This window comes from Grammomys surdaster, unplaced genomic scaffold (genome assembly GCF_004785775.1).
Source record: "Grammomys surdaster isolate TR1022 unplaced genomic scaffold, NIH_TR_1.0 217, whole genome shotgun sequence".
Taxonomy (NCBI): domain Eukaryota; kingdom Metazoa; phylum Chordata; class Mammalia; order Rodentia; family Muridae; genus Grammomys; species Grammomys surdaster.
In genome coordinates, this window is record NW_021604662.1 from 1,298,022 (window position 1) to 1,316,419 (window position 18,398).

Genomic DNA, 18,398 nt, shown 5'->3' on the forward strand with positions numbered 1-18,398 from the left:
AGGGAAGGGAAGGGAAGGGAAGGAAGAAAAAACTTTGCACAAGCAGTTGTCAAACAGAGAGCTCCACCTCAACCCTGTGTCCAGCGGTATACACTCTGTAGACACAGGAGCTGGGGAGGTAGAAAGATCAATTGAGTTCATAAATATAAAGCCTACCTGCGCAACAGAACAAGGCTGGGTCTTGAAAAACACATCAGGGCTGGGAGAAAGAGCTCAGTCAGCAAAGCACGTGTTGCATAAGCATGAGGGCCAGAGTTGGATTTCCCAGAAGCCATGTTTAAAAAGAAAAGAGCCAAGCATAGTGGCATGCTCTCTTGTAATGATGGTGCTGAGTAAGCAGAGACAAGAGGATCCCTGAGAGTCTCTGGCCAGTTAGCCTAGCCTAATTGTTGAGTTCCAGGTCAATGAGAGACCCTGCCTAAAATAAGACATGCTGGACAGCAGATGAGCAATGACCCCAGGACTCGTCCTCTGTTTTCTGCACACACATATACAAACATGAATGTGGAGCCACAAACATGTTAATCCACAAACCCATGAACACACATATACATTAAAAAATAGTAATAATTTTTTAAAAAAAAAATACCAGAGCAGAGAGGCTACAGAATATTTTTCAAGATGGAAAAATATTTCCTGGAGACAGAGACATTCTATAAAATACCAACTAACTGGAGGGCCATCGGAAAGAATGGCTTTCCACAGCACAGCTGTTCGTTGCCACGGTCTTGTCACCATTCTAGCAGCCATTTTATCAGGGCAGCCTCACTAGCACATGGGGCTCTCTCACACTCATCTCAGCCGTCTTCCTAATTGTTTTCAACAGCCCAGCCTGCTGGTCTGCCAGCACCTTCCAATAGGCACGGCAGATTTTCCCAGTTCAAAACAAAAAAAGGCTGCATTTTAAAAAGATTGTTTTTCACCAAAAAGCACTAATGACACACAGAATGTCAGATCCTACAGTTTTGAACTAGTCTATGAGCAATGAGAACTAAAATCAGATCAGCATGTTTTCAGGGCCTGGTTTTATGCATTAACTCACCTTAAAAAAAATGGGTGCAAATCTTGCACACCTTAAATCCAAACAAAACTGTCACCTAATTGAACCACGTCTGAGGCTGGACATTTATAATTTACATAAACTGTATCCATGGCTTTAGGTTTTCTATTCCAAGTATATCATGCAACCAATTCACTGTTTCCAATTTTCCAGGGGTTACTTCCAAGACATTAGGGAACTCAATTTCCAAGAGTATTGGCATTCAAAAACCAGCAGGATTAATAAATCCTTCTACTGGAAAATCCAGGCCACTATGTTCCCCAAATGGGTTTAAAATGAACCCAGATCAATTATTTGACAACCATCTGGTTGCTAACAGGAGACTTTTGGAAACTAGGCTCAAAATAAAAATGCACAAACTGGCACAAAGTTCAGCAAATCAACGAGATTTAAAACCCAGATCACATCCCCTCCAATGCTTTCTAACCAGCATTTCAATGTCTAATTCCAGAATCTTCATTTTGCCCAGCTGTTTATTATACTTTTGACTCTTCAGCACGTGAGGTCTTTCACTAAAATCCTTTGTGGTGAGGATGATGATGATGATGATGTCAAAAGGAAGTTTGTTCTCTATCCCTCTGTATCTAGGAGATGTGGTACAAAATTAAGCTATGATTTAGATAATTTTTAGGTAGCAACTTTGCTATTACACAAAGGATATTACTACCACATAAAGGGAATGTACAAAATCCAAACTGCTGAGGAATGCTATATTCTGAAACAGTTCTATTTGTGAATAACCCCTTCTGTGATACCAGTTGAGACACACTGAAAAAATGTCTCTTCAAACGTCTGTGCCTCATCCCTCAACTCATCCATCTTCAAGAGAGTCTGAAATGTTCATCATCAGATTTAGTAATAGATTCAATCAAGACTGGTACCAAAAGGAGTCTAAAAATACATCTGGTTCAACTCCCTCATTACACAGACACAATCACATACCTTGTCCAATCAATGCAACCCTGTTCCTATAACAATCTTTTACCGAGTATGAACTCCAAACTAAGCACTGTACCAGATAACAAAGGTAGGTTTGCCCCATCTAAATCCATAACCTCATGTAGTGAGAGACAAAATTCAATATAGAGCTTTGAGAGAAAAAGGGTATCTTTGATCAAAGGAAGAAAAAGAAAAGGAAGGCTTTTGGTCTAACTTGAAATATTTGGTACAAACATTTTCAATCTGGCCAGTTATGCTGGCATAGGCCTCTAATCTCAGTACTTGGGAGGCTGAAGCAGAAAGACTGGCATAAGTTTGAGGACAGTCTAGGCTACAAGGGGAGTTCCAGGCCATCTAGAGTCATAGAACAACATCCTATGCAAAAGAAAAAATAGTTTCTCGAACAGCTCAGTCATTATTGTCACTAGTGGATTCTATCATGCTAATACATTCTGATTGGAATGCATGGGATTATTTTAATCATAAAGCCTATGGAAGGTGCCCATAAACTGATAAATGGATAAACAAGGCACAGAGTAGTAATACAATATCACTCATCCTTATAAAACAAAGCACATCCTGTCACGTGCTACAGCAAAGATGAACCTGGAGGATATTCTACTAAATTAAGTAAGCCTAGCACACAAAGACAAAAGCCTACCTACTATGATTGTTCTGTGTTAGGTATCTACAAATAGACAAAAAGCAGAATTTTGGCTGCCAGGGGCTTGGGTACAGAACAGGAGGTTGTTTAATGAATACAGTGTTTTGGCTTTATAGGATGAGAATGTTCTGGAGATTAGAGGCACAACATTTCACAGGATACATTTCGCATTACTGAACTGTACACTTAAAACTGGGCAAGACTACATTCTGTGCATTTTATGAAATTTTAAAAATTTATATCAAATCATATGAGCTTAATGAAACAGGCCAATTTCCATTTAAAAGAGGGAGCTTTTACCCCCTCAATCATCGACCTACTTGTATGCCTGGGCCCAGAGTGAAACTGTGCAGGCCAGAGTAGTAATTCTAAATATAGATTTGTGTCCCTTATCCAAAATGCTTAACACTTACATATACACAACAAAATGTGTTGGGGATGCTACTGTACTCTAAACACAAGATTCATGTACTTTTTTTGGACAGGATAGTTAAATTGATTTCAAAACAAAAGCTTTGTTGGGCTTCACTTGTGTTCTTTATACTCCTGTGGCCACAGCCTGAAGGAAACTTTACATACTTTTAGTGCACCTGCATTTGGTTGCTTGTCACATGACGTCAGTGGAAGTTTCCACTCATGACATCACAGTGACACTCAGAAAGCTTCGGATTTTTAAGAACTTTATATTGCATGTTTTCAAAGTAGGGAGTTTTGACCTTTAACATAACCAGAGAGGCATCTGCCTTCCAAGTAGTGGAGATTAGCAGATAGGGGAAGGATACCGAGGAAGGAGTACTAATGACTCCAAAATGATTACTGAGGGTAGGTGAGAGGGATAAGGTGGCTCCTTTGACTAAGGTTTTCAGTCTTTGTTTGAAATATTTGTAGTGATAATCAAAAATAAAACAATAGAAAGCTAGTTAAGGGGCTCTAGACAAAAGAGATCTCTAGTATTGGTTATTCTAATTCATTATATCCACATAGAGAATCTGAGACTCTCAAGTAAACTGAAGGCTAGCAACAATATGACCAAATCATTTTGACATCATACCTTTCTTTTTTAACTTTTCAGATAGAATACATTTACATCATTAAAATCACATACACCTGAACACTAAAAGACACACACACGCACACACACACACACGCACTTGGTATTTAGCCCTTATTCCTTTATCTTAGTACGTTAGGGAAATTACTACTACAATTTCTAGATTATTGAGTTTTTTAAGCAACTCCCAAACACTAGCATATCTTTCACACTGTCCCACACCTTTCTTTTCTCACTTAACACTTTTAGGAAGTCTTTTCACTTTGATTTTTAAAAAGCATCATTTTTCTTGTTTGGTTTTTGGTGTGTGCATCAGTGTGCACAGTATATTATGATATGTATATATATACATGCATGTATCAAGATGCACACACACACACACACATATGAAGGTCAGAGAAGGGTATCAGGTGTCCTGCTTTACCTCTTTCCACCTTCCTCCCCTGAGACAGGCTCACTCACTGAACCTAGAGCTAAGCTGACAGACAAGAAACCCCAGAGATCCTCACATCTCCACCTCCCATAGCACAGGGGTTAAAGGCACATGCCACCAGATATCTGGGTATAGTGCCTCATGTCTATAATCTCAGCATCTTAGAGGACCAGGAATGCAGATAGACCAGGAATTCAATATCAGTATTGGCTATATAACCAATTCAAGGGCAGCCTGAGCTACTTGAGACCCTAATCTCAAAAAGAAACAACAAAAATAAAGTGAACAGGAAAAATCAAAGTAGCTCACTATATACCACAAGTTAATGATATTATGTTAGTATGACCTGAAACTGGCACTCTCCTATCTCTTCTGGAATCTCTGATACATAAAGTACAATCCCAGCTAAGTTATACTCTTCTACAAAGCCTTTCTAGATCATTCTGGCCCCAAGTGAGTGCCAATTCCTCATTTCTACTTTACATATTTTCATACAACTGGCCTTATACTGTTGCCTGATATGAACTCCATGCTGGAGTCCACAGCTATTGCCCATACTACTGCATTTTGCATATTACGTAGCAGCTATAATAAGCGCATACTCAGTAAGTACTAATTGACTAGCATTAGTACACGCCTCCCTTGCTCAAGATTCACAGGTTTTTTCCACCCCACATGTCCCTCAAAGAAAGTTCTAGCCAGTTTTGCCCTTAGAATTATCATCAAGTCATAATCAAATTGTGATTCAATGCCAAAAAAAATCTAAATCCAACAAATTGAATCCTCTTGGCATGCTCCATACACAGAACAGGAAACATCATGACATTCGGAAGGTGCCCGACATCCCAATTCTCAGGCACAAAATGATATTTAAATAGCATCTGTGGTGGGGACACAGCCAATATATACAAGAGAGTCACAAGCGACACTGATGTGGAGTAAGGAAGAGCTCTCTCACATTTGTAAGGATGAATTATGTTCACCATAATTCTCAATCACATTTTAATTTTACTCTGCAATTTTTTTCATTCATCCAATCAATTTGTATTGAGAGTGGTGTCTCAGCTGAAACCTGCATGTCAAGCAGGGGTGGCCAACCAGGTAAGAAACCCTCCAGACACAAGCAGAGGTACACAGATGGCAAACTGGGTTGGAATACAAACTCTGTCACAGGCTGAAATGTATTCTTCGACAAGAAGTTCAAGTCCACAATGCCTGGGAATGAGACCTTATTTAGAAACAGGGATATTGCAGATGATAAAGTTAGGAGGAGTTCACTAGTGTAGACCCTAATATGTTAACCATATACATATAAAATCCTCACAAAGGGAGGAGGAATTTGAGCCAGGCATGATAGTTTAATACCTGAAAGCTCAGCACTTGGGAAGCTGAGGCACTAGGACTGCCATCCTAAAGTGAGATTCGGGCGAGGCTGGGCTACAGCCTGAGACCCTACCCCCAAAAAAGGAGAAAAATAGGGAAAGGGGGATAGTTTGGACAGAGACATGTAAATGGGAAGAACAGCACATGAAGATGAAAGGACAAAAAGCTATAAGCTAGGATACCAGAAAACAGTCGGAAGCTATAGAGAGGTATGGTAGTCTCCTAGGAGATTTCAGAAAAAATCAATCCGGCTTGAACTTGATGCCAAACTTAGACCTCCACTGAAAAATCTGCATTGGTTAAGCCACTCAGTCTGTGTTGTTTTTAAAGCTATGTGGACAAACTAATTATCATGGATTGAATATGAAAAGGTGCCCATGGACTTATGATTCAAGTGTTTGTTTTCCAGCTACAAGGGCCGTTGTGGGGGACATTAGAGTCTTTAGAAGGTGTGGCCTAGTGGGCAAAATTAGATCCCAAGGATTGAGCCTTGAAAGGTTACCAGCTCATCCCCTAGTTCTGGTCACTGCCTGCTTCATGGTTTACTGCCATATGAACAAGGGTCTACCATATTCTTCCTCTGCTATGGACAGAGCCACACTGTGATGCCTTCTTCATCATGATGGATGGCAACTCTCTGAAACCATGAGCAAGAATAAATCCTTCTTCTCTAAATGGTGTCTGCCAAGCCTTTTGTCACAGGCTAACACAATGGATATTATGTGCAATGAGGATTTACACCACACCAAAAGTCACTTCCAATCAAATTTAGCAGCAGAATCTTTGTCCTAAGTAAAATTTTATCTGGAGCATCAGTATGACAACAGAGGAAAAGAATAAAAAGAGTGACTCAGAGAAAAATAGAAAAATACGTCACTGCTTTCGAAACACATAAAGGACTTACCTTCTCGATCGCATGAGTTCTTTGAGTCCCTATTTGAAAAGTACTTAAAAGGAAAGTACAGAAGGGAAAAAAGAAAACCTCAAGCCAGGCTGGAGCCAGAAGAGCTAGGTGAGGGAAAGGAGTAGTGATGGCAGGTTGGCATGCTCTAACTGCTATAACAAACAGCGCAGCTAGGGGCTTAAGTAACAGAACTGCGTTATCTCCCAATTCAGGAGGCTAAACTAACAGATCAAAGAGTTGGTAGACTTGGCTTCTCCTATATTTCCTCTCCTCGGATAATAGATGGCTGCACGCTTGTTACATCCTCATGTGATCAACCCATGGTGTGCATGCACTCCTGCTGTCCCTCTTTGTGTCCTGTTCTCCTCTTCTCATAAGGACACTGGTCATCTTATAGGTTGAAATTCCCTATTATCTCTAAATGCAATCATAATGAGATACTGGTGGCCAAGACTTCCATATGAATTTATGACCTAGTGGTCATAGAGGGACATGACCTAGCGCAGAACATACATCTCTAAGGAAAATGTCACAGAGCAGACCAGAACTAATTAGGTCCAAAGGCCACTTTGCTGGGATAATACTTCCTGCCTCTCCCATTGTCAGGAAACCCAGACTTTAGCAATAATAAAAAGCATTTTAAATTTTCTTTGTGAAGAGGTTATCTTATGGTTTTAAGCCAGCCCTTTGGAAGCTCTTGATGGAGTTGTGTCAGCAGGTCTCAAAGAAAATTCCTCAAATGGCTGGCAAGGAGAGAAAAGAATCTACTTCCTACCATTCATTAGCTAGGGTGCTAGAAAAGAAGATATTCCTAGAAGTGGCCCAATTTCAGGATCACTAACATAAGAGGCACTCTGAGACCTGCTTCCTCTCTGTATCTCAGTGTAACTTTCCTAGAGCTAACTCAAAAACTCCTCACCAACAATATATTAAGTACTTCCATTGTCAAGGACAGAGCTCCAATTTCTCAGAGAACATGGGCCCTGCCCAATGTTAATGGGGGTTCTGGTAGCTGCTTGTGCACACTGAAGCTCAAGAAACCTTCTTCTCCAAATTTCTACCATCCAAAACCACTTCAAATACCAAATCATTGAAAGACAGCCCTTTCTTCCGCTCTTCCCTGGGCAGGAAAGCAACATGCTGAATGATAAGATGATATATTACAAAATGTAATATAAAATAGACACTATGTCAAGTACTATTCTTGGGAGCAAAGGAGGACATCTAGGAGAGTCTTCCTTTACTGAGCATAGCAATCACTAAATAAGGAGAATTCTGGAATGAAGAGCCAATCAAAACACTCACATACTGAGCCCTACGTTCCACAGTGTTGAAGACTAGAAGCCAGGTGTCAGTTAGAACTTGATAGAGTTGGGGGCCGAAATATTGGTCAGTAAATGAAGGCATTTGCTGTCAAGCCTGGTAACCTGAGTTCAATTCCTAAAACCCCAAATGGTAGAAGGAACGTGACCCATTGAAGTTGTCTTCTGACCTCCATATGTGCTATGACAACTGTATGTGTGTACCTGTGTCAACACAGATACACACATTAATAAAAATATAATTTTAAAAAACTTGATTGTGGCAGAAATCTGTTGTTTTTTTTTTTTCAAAAAAAAAAAAGCGATAAAGGACCTTACATGCAACATCAACTATAGCAATCACTTTTTTTGAAAGAATGGTGTAAAAGATGTCAAGATGGAGTGGGAAAAGGTGGAGAATGGAGAAATACCAGCAAAGACTTTACGGAAAAGAAAGCACCAGAACTAAGCTGGTAATAACACAATCATACCACATAACATCACATTAAATTTCATTTACATTTTACATTTGGTACCCATTGAAAAGACATTGCAACCTCTTTAGTTATGAGGGTCCATTTCTAACTCCTTCAATGCCAATTGAGATGTTATCAAATACTACAGGAAAGGTGACTTTCTAGGCACTGACCCCAAACTTTATACATGTGATTCTTTCTTAATGGCTTTTAAAGTCAAATCCAGTTTCAGACCAACCTCAGAAGAAAGTCAGTAAGCACACATCCCTCTGAACGTGTACAATGCTGCAAACCAATCTCTACAAGGGTCACAAAAATAAATGTTCTCCCCTCCTAACCAGTTACACAAAGAAATTTCTACCTTTGTATTGCTAATTTATTAACCAACAGCTATGCTGGCCAGAGAAGATGTGCCATGGAAAGAAGTCAAGCTATATATACACTATTGGTGGAAATGAAATGTAATAATACCAAACACAATTGCTAGGGATACAGGCTCTTAATCTACCAACTCCATCAGTACACACTTACCCCTTGGATAAATTAACATAAAGAATAATGATTTGTTTCAGGAGGAAAGACTTTAAATGATCTCAACTAGGGCACTGATTAAATAGAAGAAGGTGCCAAAGCAGGAAAACATATTAAGTGAAAAAAGTCAGCTGGCTCATACCTTGCATATTGCTGCTCAGTTCATGAATTTTAAAACATTTTTTTTTTTTTTTGGTTTTTCAAGACAGGGTTTCTCTGTGTAGTTCTGGCTGTCCTGGAACTCACTTGGTAGACCAGGCTGGCCTCGAACTCAGAAATCCGCCTGCCTCTGCCTCCCAAGTGCTGGGATTAAAGGCGTGCGCCACCACCGCCCGGCCTTTAAATGATTTATTTATTTTATGTATATGAGTACACTGTAGCTGTCTTCAGACACGCCAGAAGAGGGCAACCTTTACAGATGGCTGTGAGCCACCATATGGTTACTGAGAATTGAACTCAGGACCTCTGGAAGAGCAGTCAGTGCTCTTAACCACTGAGCCATCTCTCTAGCCCCAACATTTTTTTAAATATAGGAACATTCTAGAGAATAAAAAAGCAAGGAATGGAACAGTAGGAAAATTTAAGCTCTTCTGTGCTTTTGGATGTTTTTACCATGAATTTATAAGTTTGTAATTTTAAACAATTTTAAGAAAAATACAAAAAAAAGAAAAGAAAAGAAAAATACATGGGCAATGAGGATATAGTCTTCTTTTGTGACGTGCATTGTTTGTATGTGAGTGTTCTGTGTGCATGTATGTCTGTGTACCACATGTATGCCCAGTGCTCTCAGAGGCCAGATCAGATCCCCTGAAAATGGAGTTACAAGTATTTCTGAGCCACCTGATGTGAGTGCTAGGAATTGAACCTGGGTCCTCTGGAAGAACAGCAAATGTTCTTAACCGCTGAGCCATTTCTCCAACCCCCAACAGCAGTATGCACTCTTTTAATTACTTCCCTCCCTTCTTCCTCCTCCTCATCTTCCTCTTCTTCCTCTTCCTTTTCCTCCTCCTCCTTCTCCTCCTCCTTCTCCTCCTCTTTGAGATTGTAAGTATGCACTCATAAAGGCACACAGGGAAATATTTGCTGGGCTGATTGCTCCTCAGGAAGTAGCATATTACTGTAAAGAAGGTTTCGTGAACAAGGCATGAATTCTCAATGGTTTTTTATTAGTCATCCTTTAATTAGAAAAGCAAAGAACTTTCCACAGCCCATTCTTCAAGTCTAGTGCATAATCAAAATTTTCCAGTGGTGTATATATAGCATCATCAAAATATAATCCAGAACATGATGGATGGGGTACCTGTCTAAATGGATCTTAAAATTTGCAGTGATTATAATTTCTTTACGGAAAAAGAAGCTATGAATGAATTAAGTATGTACATGAACACTTCACAATGTTGCTTGAACTGGTTAAAGCAAAATTGGAAACAAATCAAATATTCACAAGAGACAAGGTAAATTAACTGTACTGACAACACAATGAAACATGTTGTAGTCATTATAAACTCTTATCCCATCTTACACATACAGGAAGAGTATTATTTGTGGACTATTCAACCTTAAAAAGTTGATTTTTATAGCATTTTATACAAGAGTATTTGAAAAGTTGTATCCATTAGTATATATTTAGTCATGAATGTTAAAAAGACTTAAATATAAATTGCCATTATTTCTAGACAGTAGAATTATAGATTTTTATGTGTTGTATTTTAGCTAATCTCTAATATTTTTAGTTGTGTGTGCTTTTTAACTTTAGAAAAATGTTGATTTTCTTCTTCCTTCACAGATATAATAATCTTTCATCAAAGGGAATTCAAGCCCAACACTTGTCTCTCCCTCCCTTCCTCCTTTATTGTTTTTTTAAATGACTTTTCTGATGCTTTAGAAACTGGAGAGGGGAGACAGGTCTTTTCAAGCATTTGCAAGGTTGTCTCTCCTCTTCTAAATATAGTGATTACATTAGGTTAGTGGCATCTAATCTGGGGCAACTGTGTATCACTGAGAACATTTGCAAATTTCTACAGATGCTTTCTGTGGTAACAGCTTGTACAGCTGGCATTTAGCAGGTAGACATCAGCATGCTGCTGACCAAGTTCAGGACAAAGGTCTCTCTTTCTCCAAAGAAAAAGATTCAACTGTTCCCAAAAGTCAACAGTGGCTAAGAAACTCTGTGTCAGGCTAATGAATCTTCAGACTGTTCTGTAATACTCTACACACATCATACCTTAATGACTGAGAACATCTGGACAAGGAGAACATCTGGCACTAACCAGGGAGGCAGAACACTTGAGCTGACTCTGGATGGACCTGTCATTCCTTTTCTTGCTGTGCAACTGCTGACATGTGACTGTCCCACACTACTGACCTCCCGCCAATTTCTAAGTTGGGACTCTTATCACCTATTACCCAGAGGGTACAAGAAGCTTCAACACAATAAAAAAAGAGGGGGGGTATAAGTGCTAAGCATCATGCACATATAAATGATATGGTCATTCCAGGACCCTAACTGTCTAGGCTTACCAATGAAATGAAAGTTCACTGAAGTTTTTAATCAGACTTTGCCCGGTACTTTCCTTCTTTGGGTCACATTACCTACTACAGAGTTCAACTTGACCCAAAAAAGCAAAAAAACATGTACTGAGAGATTTCTGTGCATCTTAATTGGCTTAAATTGTGAGGCAGCATAACTTAGTGGTTCCGTTATAAACCCTGGAATCAGACTCCTAGGAAAGAAGCTGACGTCTACTACCTAAGTGACTGTAGAAAGGGATGTGGCTTGGTTTTTCCTGTAACACATTTTCTTGATCTGTTTATCCAAACCAGAACAACTCTGAAACGGCCATTTGAGAGTGTAAGAAGCCACTGTCAAGGCTAGGACACCAGCCATACACTAGACCTGTCCTCAAACATAAGACTAAGGTTACTCTTAAGAGAAGAAAATTTACAGTTTCCATCTGGAAGGCTTGCTGTGATGACCTAGTCAGACAAACAAGGAAGGCATACAGCACAGTACCAGTAACTGCAGGCTATGGCTACAGTACTTTCTCTCTCAGATTCATTCAGCAGGTCCTTTACCCAGCCTCATGCTCTGTATAGAGAAGACAAGGGTAAGTCAGATGCTGCCATAGTAAATGGCAGATTCCTTCACCTTGTTCCACAGGGTTTGGGTTTAATTCTGAAGACTTTTCTTACCTATACACACTGTCACGGTGTGCAGAATTATACATAAAGCCACAAGCCACCATTTGAGGTCGAAACCCAGGAAACCCAGACCAAGTGTATAACAGTTAAAAGTCTGCTTTGCAAACACGAACTGAGAGGTAGAACTTATCTAATCAGCAGAGACAAAACAATTTATTACCCCACAGCCCCTGATGCAGAGAGGCTCTTTCAGCTTGGATAAAACATAGCTGTACAGAAGGAGTCTTGCAGAAGGCACTAATTAATAATACATTATAACCTAGTACTATTCAGTGTTTAAAAGCATATTAGAGTGTCAGCTCCCCTTCATTTCTACACACATTCCATTACAACAAATTCTATGCTGTGAGTGATTATAAAAACTGCCTTACAGAGCCCCATACATAATAAAAGCCAAATTTCTTTGACTTGCTTTTATACTCAAGTGCATTTGTACTTTTCGCCAAGAAATCAGTAGTTTTCTTCAGCATACTCAAACAATTTTCTTTAAAGGTCAACACTCACTAGGAGAGGTAAATGTTCCTTATTTTATTCAGATGATTATTAACCTCTAGGGACTTGGGACTCAATCTCAAACCCTCTCTCCCCTTTCTCTTTCCCTGACCCTCCATTCCAGTAAAGTTCATCCCCCAGTACTAGAAGCATAAAGTCTCATACCCAAGGGCCTTCATACAGAACTGTGGGGCCTTGCCCTTTCACCTTCCTCCTCATTCACATTTCACTAGACACATACTTAGCCCACTCCTCTAGTGCCAATTTCAGACAGTCATCAGAGAGGCTACTCCTTTAGGAGTTAGGAGATCTATAACGTAAGCCAAGCACCATCGCTAGAAACATAAAGCATGTACCCCCCCACACCAAAAGAGGATCTAGCAAATAAGCTCTGCAGATAAAATTCAGAACGAACCAACAGACTCCATTTTTGTTGTACTCCACTCCTCTGTCTTGATTCAAAGAAGCTGCAATCAGTAGGATGTGTTTTGATGTGGTGCGGGCTACACAGACATGCTTGGTGTGTGAAAATTCAACAAGACATATGCCTGTATGTGTGTTTTTATATGTACACTATACTGTTACAAAATCACTTTTAAGTAGCTTAGATGGTGCAAGCCTGTAGATAAAGTAAACATAGCTTATATCATCCCAGCAGTGTTTTTCAAACTGAGTTACCACCAAGCAGAAGGACACAAAATCAGTTTAGAAGACCCAGACCAGAATCATCTTTAAATGGAGGAAGGAGGGGGCACACTAAAGAAAGGTATTGTTTCAGAAAGCTTATTTCAGTTACATGTATGCACATATGCAAACACATGAAGCATGTGCTCACCTGAAGTTTACTTAAATTGCAAGACATGAGCAAAAAAAAAAAAAAGTCTTTAGAAAAACCAGGCCCAACTGTGGCACCTACATGTAATCCCAGCACAGGGAAGACAGAGACGAGCAGATCCCAACCCTATCGCAAGTCAGTCTATTTAACCTACTCAGCAAACAAGGTGGACAGGAATGATACCGAAAGTTGTCCTCTAGCTTCAACATATAAACACACACACACACACACACACACACACACACACCTTAAAAAACATAAGTAAGGAGGCTGGGAGAGATAGCTTAGTAGTTAACAGCAGTGACTGCTCTGCCATATGGCGGCTCAGCCTTGGTGCTGCCTTTTTCTCTGTAGAAGTTTCTCCCCTGCTGGTAAAGAACCTAGTCCAGGGTATCATATAAATGAAAGCAAGGCTGAGTCCATGTCCAAGCAAGACTCTCTGGCAGCCTGTTCACCAGCTCACTGACAGTCTCAAGCCAATTCTAGGAGGAGATAATGTTAACCCCACTTTAGAGTTACCGAAATGGAGGCTTGGTGAAATCTGATGACTTAGTCCCAGGCACATATGTTGAAATCAGCTAGGATTAGAATCAACTCAGTTTGGCTTTCTACTTGTTGGCATTTTTTTTTAAATAAAAAAGGTTTAATTTATGGGTATGGGTGTTTTGACTGCATATATTCTGCTCACCACTTGTGTGCCTGGATCCTGGAGGGAGATGGTTTCAGATGCCCTGGAACTGATTTCACTGAGCCTCCATTTCGGTAACTCTAAAGTGGGGTTAACATTATCTCCTCCTAGAATTGGCTTGAGACTGTCAGTGAGCTGGTGAGCAGGCTGCCAGAGAGTCTTGCTTGGACATGGACTCAGCCTTGCTTTCATTTATATGATACCCTGGACTAGGTTCTTTACCAGCAGGGGAGAAACCTAAAGGAATTATACAGAGAAAAAGGCTGAACTGCCACATGACCAGCTGAGAGAACAAACCACTAACATTTATGAGCACACGGTGAGGCAGGGAAAAGCCATGCTGCCCCCCCAACACCCCCACACTTGGTGATAAATCATTCACCTTTGGATTCTGACCAGAGGGAAAACCACTTTCCAAGATAATAGGGTTTTTCCCATTACTCTTGGCAAGAGATGGAGAAAGGCAGAAGGGGCTGGGGGTAAAGCTCTTAGTAAAGAAATGAAGAATTTGTTTTAAGCAAATCACTTTGAAGACAGGTGGTTTTCATTTTGAGAACAAAAAATAATAATAATAATAATGCTTAAACCACGGGGTGAGTCCAAATACCCGCCAAGGGCTCGCAGAGAGGGAACCAGAGCCTCTAGTCTTGATGTTTCCCAAGTGCCCAAACTATGATGACTGCAGATTCATCAGTCAGTGGGGGAGACTCTGCTACAGAAAGGGCAAACCTGTCTTGACCGGCTTGCAACAATCACAAACTAATTAAAGCTCCTTCACTAAATCATCCTTTGTAACAAATACTTGCTGAGCGTTTATTGTACATCTAGACCTGAGTTGGGGGCTGGGGATACTCCTTCGGGGATAAAACAAACCAAGTTCTTGACTTAGCAGAACTGAAATTCTAGTCTAGGAGATAGCAAGTGCTGAGTGAGTCAACAGGTCAACAAAACCGTTATAGGCTGTGCTCCAAGGACTCCCCAAGAAATAATCATGATGATGTGAAAGAGAGAAAGAAAGGAAGTCCCTTCAGAGAAGATAGGCCCCAGCAGGGCTGCTGCTTTGGGTCACACCCAAAAGAAAAGCCAGCCAGATGATCCAGATACCAAGGAAAGGGCATTCCTGACCTGGAGAACCACAAATGCCTGGATCCAAGGCAGGAAAGAACACAATGTGGGCTAGGCACAAGGAAATCTCTTTGATGGAAGGGAATCTCCAAGCAGGAAGGTGACCCTTGATAAGGCTGAATAGGTAGGCAAAAACCAGTCACAGAAAATGACTTGGATTTCAATGAAGGAGTACTAATGAACATTCAGATAAAAGATTCTCTTAATTCATTACATGCCAAACAAGAGTCCAGGTGATGGTTCCAAAACTCAAAAATGCCTCACTGACACACAATAAGTGGGGAGTCTTGAGAGCTAAAGGCAACAGACTCCAGCTTAAATGTAAGATAAAACTGAAGACATTTAAAAACAGAAAGGGCAGGGAAAACTTGAGAGTTTCAAATCAACATATTATTAGCAATGAACTCACATTGGAGCAAATATAAAACAGCTAGTGAAGTTAATTAACAAGGCTGTAGAAGGCACCCCCCCCACCTCAGCTGAAAGGCATTGGGAACTGATCCATGTGCCTGGCAGTTGCCTAAACTCATAAAAGAAGTAAACAGAAACAGCCTAAAGGAGAGGCAATGGGACAGTGTACTTCTGAGTCAGATATTAGGTGAACAGATAGGCAATGGTCCCCAAGCTCTTTTTTCTTGTTTGTCTTCCTCTCCCTGGGTAATAGAGGCAGGCACTCCAGAAGCTCAAAGGTCAAAGCCAAATCATAAAGAATTTTGAATTGTCTCTGTCCTACCAGGGACTCATTACATGACCTCCTAACTCAGGCCTCAAGCCCTAGGATCCACTGGCACCCTCTCCCCAGGACCTTGATGGAGAATTTTTTGAGTGTGGGGGTCAACAGACCATGACCAAAAGAACAACAGTGATGGGCTTAATTAAGCAAGGCAGCTGCAAGTTCAAACCTATGACAATGATCAAGAAACATGAAGGCCTTTGGGGCTACCCCTGAAATGAGCCCAACAGCAGCACTGGTGGCATCCCACGGGACCCATCGCATGGCTTGCACCTATGGGAGGCCACCATCAAGAGCCAGGTCAACAAGAACCAGTGGAAAAAAGAGTAAGACTTGGAAGATTTGTTTTCTTAGTTGCCCAAGGCTACTAGGCTACCTGAATGGGGATTTGTGATGGCCTGATACTTGATTAGCAACTAGGAACAGACAATCCTCCTGATGGACCCCAAACAGACTTTCTCTCCTGCTTCCCATCTTGTCTCCCTGACCCCCATTAATTCTTGACACTACAGGAAAGTCAGATCCCATGCCTGCCTTGTTCCCAGACTCCCACATCTATCAGCTGCCTCAGAAACGTTTTCTGGCCCCAACCGTGCCCCTAACTTCTTACTGCTGAAAGGGACACTTGCGAGGGCTTCCTGGATGGGGGCCCATCTACGCACAGTATCCCCCAGGGGAAAACACCTCAGCTAGAGATCACAACCAGAGAAGGCAAGACAGAGCAAAGGATAGGATAAGTCAGTTTCAAACCTTTACAAATACTGCTAACAAAAAGGACTTGGTCAAAATAAGCCATGTCTGTCTGTCCCTGGAGTGACATCGGGAGAAAAAAAATTCCTTTTACCACAAACAAGAGAACTAGATCTGGGTCTAAACGGGAGGAAGTACTAGACTGCAGACCAGACTCCCCCCTCATGTCTCCCTCTGGGCTTACAAAGATGTCAGGCAACCTACTACAAAAGATGCAGACATAACAATCAAAGCAGATGTATGGCCTACTTACACTCTCAGGCAAGTCTGTGGGGCTCGGGGCTTTGGCTGGTGAAAGCTCCATTCTGTGGAGTAGGAAATGGTGACTTCTGGCGGACTGTCTGCACTCCCAGGCAGGAGTGAGTTCCGTGCACTCTGAGAACTGCAAGCCTCTCTGATTCACTTGGCAGCAGAATTATTCTAAGCATCCTGTCCCATACTCAACCCGCCTGCCCCTCCCACTACACACTCATGCTGGTGGGTTTTCTGTTTAAATTCTCTGTGCTCTCTTACTTCTGTCACAAATCAAGTGAAATGCAGTTTTCAAATTTAACCCAATCTCTGGCACTGGAGAGAGTGGAACCTTTACAACCAAAGAGGAGGAAGAGCCAACCAATTAGGAAGAAATGATAATTAACATCAGAAAGAAGCGAGCTGGGGAACTGCAGTCTGCAGTAAGAGCAAAATGGAGATTATTTGAGACAGCTGAGACACTCCACCCAGGCCTCCAGAAGGAGACATGCACGGAAACAAAGGGCATATGGTGTTTGCTTTCTTCAACATCCGTTCTCATCATTAAGAGCTGCAGCAGCAAATCTCAGTGCATGTGGACAGACCTCACCCTGAAATCAATTCTGAACTACAGCTCATAATCAAATAACCTACCTCTCTGTGTAAAGGCCGCCCTTGTTTGTATTTCTTTCTTTCTTCTTTTTTTTTGTTTTTCGTTTGTTTTTTAAGTACACATGAAGCAGAATTTAATAAAGTTCTAATAACTGGCAGAATGTCTACATGGCTTAGTGAAGTGTGAGTTATACTTGAAAGAAAGTCAATTTCACAATGTAACTGTAAGACTGATATATACAAAGTGTATTCAGAGTGTCTTTTCCCCTAAAGTGGAGGTTCCAATGACTAGATACAAGTGCTTTTTTCTACTATTTGCTGCCAGTTATGTATTACTTAACTAGTTCTGCCCTACAGCACAAAGGTTTTCCTAATGTGACTGAAATTATTTTTCCACCCATGCTAACACTAACACCCTCCTTCAATATTGCCCATGCTAGTGATCTGTCCTAAGATAAAACTCCATGTTCTCAATCACCTAAATGTGTAAGATCCCGACGGATGATTTCCAGAGACATAAAGCTGGATTGACTTTTAAAAAAATGCTAGCATGGGATTCTTATTCTCTGACCTAATGAGATCACTGATCACCTAAGACGAGCTGGGATTGAGTCTAGCTGTCCATAGATAAGTTTAAACTTGATTACCATGTTGCCTATGCTTAACATAGAAAAGACTCCAATTACAAAGGAAGTAAGGGCCCAAGAATCGAACAAGGTTACTCAGTAACCCTCTGTGAAGGCTGCTGGGTGCCCATCCTGGGAGATTCAATTCCCCTTCTGACAGAGCACTAGCCATTGGGCATTGATCATAGGTGCCCATTATCCCTTGAGGAGCCCATTCCCAGTTCTGGGAAGGCAGCCTAATCAATCCTAAACCAAGCATTGATTCAGAGCCAACAAAAAAAGAACTAAGTTTATCTAGTTACCCTACAGGAACTCTACACACACACACACACACACACACACACACACACACACACACACACA

General features: G+C 40.9%; 1 protein-coding gene across 2 annotated transcripts in view; it reads right to left on the bottom strand.

The window, feature by feature from the left end:
• Positions 1-18,398, bottom strand: part of Sh3kbp1 (SH3 domain containing kinase binding protein 1) — a 330,974-nt gene that overhangs the window by 240,548 nt on the left and 72,028 nt on the right. Inside the window, exon 1 of one of the 2 annotated variants that reach the window (XM_028772690.1) lies at positions 16,820-16,973. The exons of the other annotated variant lie outside the window; for it this stretch is intronic. Within the exon in view, the coding sequence (XP_028628523.1) occupies positions 16,820-16,870 (51 nt within the window). The 5' untranslated portion in view covers positions 16,871-16,973. Of the gene's footprint in view, positions 1-16,819; positions 16,974-18,398 lie in introns of those variants that run through there. 2 annotated transcript variants of the gene reach the window in all.